Raw genomic sequence first — 11256 nt, 5'->3', positions numbered from 1 at the left:
ATATATATATATTATTTTCCCCACAAAATCACGTAAGAGAAATTAAATCTACTCTCACTATGATTTTTAATCTCGATATATTTGAAATTTTCCTATTAATAGGCGGAACAGCTGGACGTCGGATTTGACTAGTTTAACATAATTGGAATAATAAGAGTCATAAATTCAAAATGTGTGTAGAGAGAAAAAAAAATAATTAAAATTTTCGGAACACAGGTTCCAGGTTTTCCTGGATTCGGCGAGAGAAGATTAATGTTTGAGGCTCTCTCCTGTCAATTTTCCTTGACGACGGCGACAAGGAAATTAAAGTGCGAAGATAAACGTACGGTTTCGATTTTCGCTCAAGGCAAGGGAAAAAGAGAGTCGTGAGGTGTTGTTGATGTTATATATCGCGAAAAAATAGAGTCGATATTAAATTTTCAGCTACTCACCTAAGTGCTCTACGGAACGATGGAAGATTTTTTTCTTCTTCAAAAAATGAATAATTGTCACAGAAAAATATCGAATCAGATAGTTTCCCAAATGTTAAAGGTGTTGTATTTTGTTCACAATACTAAAAGTGAGAATGAATTTAATACAGTAAGACTCCCATTACAGCGTCCCCTACATTATCACGACCGATGTAAGTCCCGTTTGCTAACTCCATAGAGCGCGATCGTATTTTAAAGTCCATTCGACCCTTCATTTCATTATAGACTCCAATATTTAATTAAATTATTTTATTTATAAAAAGTCTCAAAGAAATTATTTCTTTCGACGTTATTACACATTTCGAACGTGACATCATCATAGTTGGCCAGACAGTCCCATGTGGGCCAATGCCTTCCTCTGAAGATTGCTCCACCGAGTCAGCCCATCTCAACCACGGCTTTCCTCGTTCCAGTGGGTCTAAAAAGCAGCATCTTTTTTAATTGTATTGTCCTCACTCATTTGAATCACGTGGGCCATCCAATTCATTCTATTTATTTGCATGTATTTAATAATATCGGGTTGTTTATAAATATTGTGCAGTTAAAAGTTAAATCTCCTTCTTCAGTGATTGTTTTCATTTAAACCACCCAGTATACTCCTCAAAATCTTTCTCTCAAATATTGCCTCCAGTTTAGTCACTGTTCAAGTCTCAGTATGTCTGGCCTGTCAAGAGTTTTGTAGATTAAGAACTTCTCGAAAGATTTTATAAATCTTCTCAACCCTATTTGCCAGATAGAATCTGTTTTTTTATTTCAGGAGTCATTCTGTTGCCGATAGTGATAGTTGATCCTAAGTGAGTAAAACTCCTGACTGTTTCAAATCCATTAGAATCTATTTCAAGATAGGGGTTTAGGGATATTTCGAATGTTACACGACAACCTAAATTCGTGTGACAATAAATGGATGTTTTTTCTTGTCTGAAAATTGTACCCAGTCTTTTGTTTTGGGTTGACTCTTCGCAGTTATCTACCACCCGTTATTATAGAAATAATGTATTATGAACAATGTTAGTTTATTTTACCATACATTCGTTTCAGCAAACTGTTCTTTATTGCATTATTTCCATTACGATACCCGTTTGCTGTTCTATTAGACACCGCACCGTTTTAACTCTCAGAAGAATTGAATTATTTATTCGAATACTGCAACCGACATTTTCACTTCATTTCTACAAGTCCCAAAAACGGATGTTCTTTGAAGAACTCTCATTTTCCCATTAAAAGTGGGTAAATTCTTTTGCCCTCAATGAGTGAATATTGAATGGTGGATCAATTTTCCATTATTGTAATGGAACCACCTCCCGCATGATTTTTTTAAATGTGCTTTATCAAGGGATCCTATTTTATTACCTTTTTTTATTTTCTCTTTTTGTAAAGTGGTGGCACAATCTCGATGTAAAACAGCATTCTTCCTGTTTTTATTTTTTTTTTAGACTCGAGGTTTCTGGGCATACCACAAGGGCTTCTTATAAATAGATAAACGTTTATATAAGTGCCAACTGTATTTTTGTGCTCTCGCGTTATAACGTCCACTATCACTTCGACCAGAGAGGGTCGTTCTATCGACTGTACCTCTACAAAAGCCTTGCACTTGATGTATGGAAACAGTCTTCATTTCACTTGACAGAAATTCGAAAGTGCCTTCAGTTGAATTTCCAGAGAGTTTTTGTTAAATTTGAGTGAGTTCACCACCGCAATGAATTGAATCAATTAGTCAAGCATTCAATTGAATCAATCAATTGAATGCTTTACTAAAACAGGCTGTGCATGAAATTGATCGTCAACTTCTTAATCACTTATAAGTGCGCATTCATGTAATTGGCAAAAAAATAATAATTATTAAGCAGTATCCTACTAAGATAATATGGACTAACGTTAGATTAAATCTTTTAAACTCTTCATTTAGAAATCATTAAAAACCAATAATAGCAAACAAGAATATGAAAAATAAATATTATTAGTAAGTTCCTTTAAATGAGGATGTAACATAAAAAGCTTCAAATAATCTTTTTATGATTATTTCTTTGCGATTTAAAAGTGATAGACGTTTATCGATATTTCTAATTTAATTCCACGTCTATCGATCACTTTAAATAGTTTAAAATTTTGTTTAGATTTTGCAGTTTTTGCTTGAAAAGCATATCTGTTCATTATATCTTCAGATATTTCAAGTGAAAACTGGTTAAACACAAACGAAATAACTTTAGATTATTTTTTTTGTACCTGCTGTCATGACATGAAATAGCTTGATTTCTTAGATATTTTCAGGATAAATTCTCATTTAGACACCCATACTGTGCATTGCCAGCACAATAAATTAAAAATGGGGTAATATTTCTATAGATATATATATATTACAGACGGGAGGGATTTGGAATATGCTTATTTTTGAAAGCTTTTCCTTCCCTCATAATTTTTTTCCCCTTTGAACTCTCAGGGGAAAATAGCCCGAACTGAAAGAAAGCTAAATTTCATACATTAATAATTTCATTCTATAACATCTTTCATACATTTTATTTTGATGGGTCTTTACAATTTCTATAAAAAATTATTTTTGATGCATATATTTTTCTTAGGAAAAATCTTTACATATAATTTTAGGGATTGTTTCAGAGATCTTATTCATTTAGATATCTCTAAATTCTAATGTCGAAAAAAAAATATAAATTTTTTCTTAAAATAAATTAAAATTGCTAACTTTAAAGCATAATAGTTTGATTTATTAAAAATTAGACTATAAAAATGTCACTTATTTTAACTTCTCATAGGAAATCTGTGATGATTCTTTAAATAGTGTATTTATTTTTTTGTTACGAAAGTAGGAAAATATATTTTAAAAAAAATAAATTTGACTATGATAATTCAAACGTGAAGTTGAAAAATTCCTTTCATAACTCGCGATCTCTCCAAAAGATACTTCACTCCGTACAATACCCAATATTCTGTTCAGCATTGATTTCAGGTAATACAAAGAAAGAAAGAAAAAAACCCGTCAAGATGCATAAACACAAGAAAACTCTTTCATTTTACTTAAGAAAATAAGGTTAAAATATCATCTTGTGTCTTTAGTGCCTCCTTAAATACCCCAGAAAAGGTGAAAAATGATGGACACTTATGCTTTACTATTTCAAATTTTGTTTTCGCTTTTATAATGATGGTGGTTACTTTTAATTCAATATTTGTCTTTAATATGAATAAGCACTTGAGAAAATAACGAGGCGTTAAAATACCCTCTTGAATTTTATTAGCTTTTTTTTAATGCCCGAGAAAAATCTCTACAGTTACATTTCTTTAAAATTCCATTTTTTGTTTTAGATTTTGAAATGATGGTTACTTTTAATGAAATATTTATGTTTATTTTGAACTAAACATTAATAAGAACTTGAAAAAGAGAAAATAACGATGCTGGTGAAATAATCTCCTTAGTTTTAGAACCTTTTTGAATGCCCCCAGAAAAGTTGAAGATACGCATTTGTGACACATATTTTTATCTATTTCAGATTTTGTTTTCGTCTTTTGGAATGATTATTTCTTTGAATTAAATACTTTTCTTTGCTATTATATATTTTTCTTAGATAAACTAGAAAATGAAAGGAAAGAAAGTTTAGGTTGATAAGATACTTATCTGGCATTCTTATTAGGTTGTCTTAGCTAATAAGTGTTGAATAGTTAGAATAATTTTTATCTTTTGATAAAAATTCAGTGATGAAGTAATTATCCATTTTGGCATTATAAACATAAACAGTGCTATATCTCCGCATGCCAATGAAAAAAAAATTTTTTTCCAATTGCCCACTTCACTTCCTTATGATCCTCTAATATTCTTAATTTTCGAAGATGATCTCTATGTGCACCAGACTGTTGTATGGTTCTACTCGTCCTCTGAGTTAGTTTGCGGCAAGTGCGCAAAGAGACAAGTTCTGTTTCGTTGCAAGTTTGAAAATGTATATCTGTTATATTTAATTATCTTTTCTTTTATATTTTCATTCTTTATGTTTTCATTAACAGACTTTTTTGCTTAAAACATTATGAATAGCAGTTTTAGAACGTTTAATTAACTCACATATTAACGTTCCGAATTAGCCATTAAAAACCAACATTTTCGAACTTCGGTAATTCTTACACGCGTATTAATGAAAATTTTCTTACGAAAACTAATAGTTCTCCTTTTCTTTATATTATCGTCTGCGTTTTCTGAGATGCTAAGTTACAGTTTTCATACGATTTTCAAGAAAAAAAATTATTAGGTTTTGATAACTCAAAAGATTTTAAAGAAAGAAATAGGTGAACTCATATTTATGTAATAATCGTTTGCTGTGTGAATCTAATTCAATTTTTTTCGCTTTTTGATTTGAGAAAAAAAACATACAGTAAAATAAAAAAAATGGACCACTTTTAATAACTTTTGATCTAATTATCGGATCTACACGTTCTAGGACTCATTCTTAATGATTCGAGGGGTTGACCTCCAAAATGCTAATTAATTAGTGCAGACGATATTTTAAGTTATGATTTTCGCTACAAAATTAGTAATGTAATTTCTTCCTCCATAAATTGCTGAATAAATAACTGATTTATTAATATAAAATTTGTGCACAGTTATTTGCATTTGATTTTTCAATGCAAAATAAACTAGTAATTCTAAAGTGTACTCAAAATTAAAAAAATATCTTCTGTATGTATATAAGTCTTTATACATTCTCCAAAAAAATCAAAACATTCAACAAATGAGTCGACTGAATTTAGAGTTAATGTGCATGTTAAATATGTGAAATGTGGAGGACATTCGATTCCGCACTTAGACGGGGCAATTCATTTCATCTGTAGAGATTAGCTAGAGTTTCGTCAGATCTGTGCACTTAATAGCTGCAACATGCACTTCGTTTGCTGTTAAAAGGATAGTTGAAATATAAAGTAATTTGATTATTCCTTTTTATTCTAAGAGGAATAACTTCCAGAAAACTGGTGCTGGGTGATATCAGAACTATTCTTCGGCAGAAATCGTGATACGTCATAATTTTTTTTAAAAAAAGAATACTTTTAATAATCACAATTTTAAAAATATTTGAGGAATTATAAGGAAATGTAGAATATGTAAACTAAAAGTTTTAAAAAACTCGGTATTCATACATAAATTGCAACAATGACAATCGAAACAGCGAAGTTCATTCGCCAATATCCTTGAAGATTTACTTTCCTCTTTTCGGAAGTGGGTTTTACTCAATCGAATCGTGATAGAGTTGATATTTATCGTGTATCGATATTGATGGAGTGTCGGCATTTTTCGGTAGTTATCGTTTATTAACATCCGTTGATCATTTTCGATATTTATCGAGTGAACCTATTTTTTGATAAATATCGTGTGTCAGTATTTACCGAGTTCACGATATTTTGTGAGAATATAATTTTACTTCCACTATAATTAAAAACGATATTTCACGATATACCAATACATTGTTCCAGGACTAAAGAGAAGGGATGGTTCACTCCTTTGAAGAAAATCTCGCCTCGCCAAGCCTGCGATTTTCCCCTGTGACGTCACGGCGGAGCAAAGGTTGAACTTATAATTTAAGAACAGAGCGTTCGGCCTGACTAGCTCTAACTAATAGTGGACATTCTTTTTTGTGGCAGATTCTAAGACACTCGTTGTTTTTTTATAATGATTTTCTTCAGTTTTTGTAGTGAATTTAAAAAATTTAAAATTGTTAACGAAGTGCCAATGTGCGTGATTGCAACTCGTGAAAATTGCAAAACTGCATTGCTCAATTGGAACGTACAAAACTTTTATATTGCAAAGCTTTTTTTAGTTGCAAAGTATTTATCTTGTCATTTACAACAACTAGTGAAAAACTTTTTTGCAATAAATAATAAATATAAAATATTAGTTTAAAATCGCATTTTTTATTCATATTATGACCAAGAATTTTTTTTTGAACTGAAATAATGTGCTCATGGTGTAAAGTTTGAATCTAGAAAAGTCGAACTTATTTTTACAGGAAGAATGGAACATAGTTTTCATAATATCTTTGTTCGCGATCTCCGATATCTGTGTGCGGATTGAAGTCATTAGGAGGAAAATGTAGCTTCAGCTCTAAGAGAAGAATGAACCAACCCTTCTGTTTTCTTTAGCCCTGATAATAACCCAGTTCTAAAAAAAAAGAAAATAATTCTTCCCTATTCAGATAATAATCCAACAAACCTTCCTTTCCGAGTCGCCAACAGAAAAGATGAAATAAAAATGGAAGCCAACCGCAAACCTCTGCTCGTGAGGTCAAGAAGCGTCGCCAAAACATTAGATATATCAACGCACGAAGACAGATACTTCTGAGATATTTCTAGCAAACACTGGTTTCCCCACCCCTCCTCATTCTTCTATCAGTCGTTGTTTGCTCTCGGCTATCTGATAAAAGTACCCTCCCACGGTTCATTGATTTATTTTCCTTCCAGAAATAAAACGAAGAAATGATTTGTGTGATGGAAAAGATGATTTGGATGCGAGACTAAATTGTCCATTTCTGCTTTTTATTTGTTCGAATTTGGCGGTACAAACATCAGATAGAATGAATGTATCATATTTGGCGATGGTTTAAGAAAAAATAAATCCATTAACTGCTATTAGAGTGTTTACTTTTTCAATCGTCGAAGGGGTTGTTATGACCATAGGGGAAATCTTGAATTTCACATACACATAAGTGATTAAAAACTTCAAGTAACGATAAAAGTGAATTCAAGAAAGTAAATAATGAAGTTATAATGGCTGATTTTTTATTCTCTAGAATAAAATGTAAACAAATAATGAAAAGATACCCTACCTTCATTTATTTGCAATTTGATATTCAGGAGGGGAAAAAAACTTAAACACTTAAAATTTTAGGATTTAATTTAGGTTTACATGAATTTAATTTTTTTTTCTTATTTTAAATGTTAAAACGCCAATGGAAGTGAAAACATTTTGTCAGGAAAAGTTTCGCCTGTGATCAAGCTTCTACCGGATTACTCTCATTTTCGTTAGATGGAGAAGGAAACCTCGAAAAACGTCCCACGGCAATCCCGATCCATTCACCACTGGGTATATATGACGTCATGCTGATATTTCATTTCGGTTTTTTGGCTGCCTGAGCCGGAAGCGTCATTCGTATCTATCAGTCATCGCTGGGATTCGAACCTGAGTGGTGGCCAGTGCTCAAATATCGCGACTCTTCTATTTATACGAGAGAAATTTTGAGAAATATTTTACCTATTTATAATAATTCCCTCAAAGAGACACGTGACTTTAGTATCAATATGCAAAAGTTTAAAGATAAAGCGTTACTAATTTCAGTGATTAAATTTAAGTGATAAGGGACATCACGACTGGCGAGTTATCATAACAATAGTGTTCACACGTGATGGAGTCAAAACGCTATCAATGTGATTGATGACAGTTGAATTCTGTATTGACTATTATTTTTAGGGTTATACATGGGGATATTTTTCTCTGATAAGGTAGTGAGATTTATGACGTAATATTTGTCAACTTGATTTTAAATGATTTCGGCATACATGATTTTCCCATAAGTTAAAATGGTTTTGAAATCTATTGAGACTAGTGGAAGAGACTCATAAAGAATAGCCACTGTAGTGTATAGCTACCACTACAAAATTATAATTCCTATTTTTTAGTACTATATAAGACATGTTAACTCGATTCTACGGTGGGCTACCTTTTCACAGGTTGACAGTGTCGGTAACTCTCCACATGGATAACCTTCGGATGTGATGTGAACACTTCTATCTAAACAAGCCTACTTCGATGGATGTTTCACACCGAACTTTGCTACTTGCGCCACCTCCTCGCGTCGTTGCTTCTCAGTCTGGATCACGCACAACGTATTTACCCGACTGCTAAAAGCAACACAGGAGCGACCGTGAACTTAATACAGCTCTCCCGTCTTTTCACAAGACATGTTAACTCGATTCTGCGGTGGAGTACCTTCTCATAGATGAAGATTGACATTGTCTATACAGCTCTTCCCACATGGGTGACGCGGACGGGATATGAACCCATGACAGAAACTACCACTTCTATTGGAACACGCCTACTTCGATGGAGGGTCCACATTGAACAGTTGACTCGTAACTGCGACACCTCCTCGAACTGTTGCTACTCAGTCTCGATCACACATACAACGTATTCACTCGACTTCTAAAAGTCAACACAGGCTCGACCACGACTTCAATTCGTACGGTGGTCTTAATACAGTTCTCTCGGCTTCTCACAAAAACCGCACTGAATCAACTAGTGGTATCCGTTCATCGAGATCTATCACAATTATATTTCTGGTGGGGGAGTACTGTAGTGTATATCTACCACTACAAAATTGTAATTCCAATTCACTAGTATATAAGACATTCTATGATGGGGGTACATAGATGAAGGTTGACAGGGCACAGACAAACATATTCTAATCCTTGTTGTTTCAGATTTGCATTGTGCAGAACTGGGTCCAATGGAGAACGGACAGTTCAAAGTGACCGGAGATCATTTTGGTGCCAGAGTTATGTATTCATGTGAAGAGGGATACTGGATGTCCGGACCCAAAGAGAGGGTGTGTCAAGGAGACGGATCATGGAGCGAACACTCACCAGAATGTCGACAAAAAGGTTCTTTTCTTTTTATACTGCAATTTTAATAATATTGATTTTAATCTACTTATAGTTTCATTGAAAGCATCATGAATACCTGGTTTGAGATAATTTTATAAATACTAATTATTTGACATGCTGACCTTATAGCTTAGCATCAGTGTTTCCCAAAGTGTGGTACGCGGACCCCCGCAGTTTAGCGGGGGTACGCGTTCTTATGCGAAATATCTTGCAACAAACGAAATTGTAAAAATTATTTATTTAAAAACAAAGCTAGCCATGAAAATTTACGATGACGTGCTTTTCTATTGGCTATTTTTCGCAGAGTTAACAGTTGATAATGAGTGGTGTTAACAACCAGTTGTGATTTTTAGCTTTATGCAATTTTTTTAATTGTAAAAAATACATTCATTTTCTTATGAGTGGTACACAGCCTTGCAAAAAATTTAGAAAGGGTGCACAAAAGTCAAAAGTTTGGGAAATACTGGCTTACCTGATGGAACATGGATTACACCGCTATTAATATTTAATAGAACGATCCTAAACATCACCATCTTTTAAATAAGTGGAAAAAAAATTTATGAATGAGAAAATTTCAAACGTTCCTCTGGAATGAATATAAATGTTTGAGTCGTGAACTAAAATGACCTCTCTGCACACATTTCAGGAATGATAAGAGAGACTCATAATATCTTGCATTGCATCACTAAATCTGTTTACTCCATTTTTCATATTAGATTCTATTTAAGGCAACTGAAATGAAGTGTATCTTAACACCGAGAGTGTATATTTATTGTTTATTTATACCTCGACCCACCCTATTCAGGGCACACGAGAGTAGAACAAGCATTCTACTGACAAAACATACATAAAACACAAAAAATTACATTAGCAACAAGTATAAATGACATGTAAAGAATAAATTAAATTTTGAAAATATTTACACTATAAAATACAAGGCATAGAGAAATGCCTAAAACAAAAAGCATAGAAATTAATTTTAACTTAATAATAATGAAATTACATGGCAGATAAGTAACTGCAAAACATAAGAAGATTATTTTGACAGCTGTCGAAAGTGTAAGGCTCTCAAGGAAACTGGATAGCAAGAAATTTGAAAGGAAATATGAAATAAGAAAAATAAAAATAAGAGTCGTCTACAAAAAGTCTGCAATGAGGAAAAAAATGTTTATAGAGTTTCTCTAGCGATAGGTATATTCAACAAACATATGTGAATAGATTGAGAAGAAACTGAGAAGTTATAGCTAGAAGGTGGTAACAGTTAATAATCATTAGAACGTGATCGTAATTCAAGGAGGGCCTGGCGATGCGCAGGGCAAGTGATGTCTGAGGCTTGATGATAAGGATTATGGCTGGTTCCAAAAAAGGTATTGGTGTGCCAGCAGTTGATGCAATATTTTTTGTCGGAGTGACAATCTTTTGTGTGATGGTCGCCTCCGCAGTTAGAGCAAGTGGCGAATTCTTCAGTGCAAGAGTGGGTGGAATGATCAAGACCTTGACACCATGAGCAGCGTCGGAGTAGATTTCTTTTTTTGATAATGCTTCTGTTAAGGCCTATATAGATGTGTTTTGTCCTCAGGAGTTGTTGAGCAAGTTTAACATTGACAATGAGATGTTTTTTGTCAACATGTTTTTTGTGAGGTATTGACTTTGTTTAGGTGATGGTATTATTGTCAAATGATGATTCTCTGAAATGCTGGAGGATGTTGGATATACTGTTGCCATCAAAGAGAGCTGGTGCATTCAGAATTATAAGTGAGGTAAGGCGTTGTTCTTTGTCGTGGAATTCGAGCTTATTTTTGATGCTATTTGTTAATTTAGTCTTTGCCTCATGATCGTGAAACTTAATTTCGACGAAATTCTTTGTCTTGAAAACCTTCTTCACAATTGGTAGCGTTGTAGAATCATTTATGATTTTGATGATGTCATCACCAGATCTGTCGTCTTCAGCAGTGATGATAATAGGTGCGGGAGGAAGCTGTCTCTTGGCGATTTCGCTATAAGTTGGAGTATGGCAAGATTGTTTAAGCTCATCTAGCTGGTCTGATATCCTAATAATTTGTCGCTCTAAGTTCTTAATATGTGTTGGATCAACTTTATCTGAGAGTGTAGAAATACGATGATCTAGTTTTTCTAGTTG

At 33.2% G+C, this 11256-nt stretch overlaps 2 protein-coding genes across 2 annotated transcripts in view; both read left to right on the top strand.

The window, feature by feature from the left end:
* The window catches only part of LOC107455201 (leucine-rich repeat-containing protein 1), a 363163-nt gene that overhangs the window by 145867 nt on the left and 206040 nt on the right, over positions 1–11256 (top strand). The gene's annotated exons all lie outside the window — the stretch shown is intronic.
* The window catches only part of LOC107444767 (sushi, von Willebrand factor type A, EGF and pentraxin domain-containing protein 1), a gene marked incomplete in the record, with an annotated part of 87241 nt that overhangs the window by 12365 nt on the left and 63620 nt on the right, over positions 1–11256 (top strand). Inside the window, 1 exon segment of the mRNA XM_071182932.1 lies at positions 8934–9113. Coding sequence (XP_071039033.1) covers positions 8960–9113 — 154 coding nt within the window.

The sequence above is a fragment of the Parasteatoda tepidariorum genome, chromosome 7 (genome assembly GCF_043381705.1).
Source record: "Parasteatoda tepidariorum isolate YZ-2023 chromosome 7, CAS_Ptep_4.0, whole genome shotgun sequence".
Classification (NCBI taxonomy): Eukaryota; Metazoa; Arthropoda; class Arachnida; order Araneae; family Theridiidae; genus Parasteatoda; species Parasteatoda tepidariorum.
Note: the sequence above shows the minus strand (reverse complement) of the source record. Positions and strands in the feature narration are given on the sequence as shown.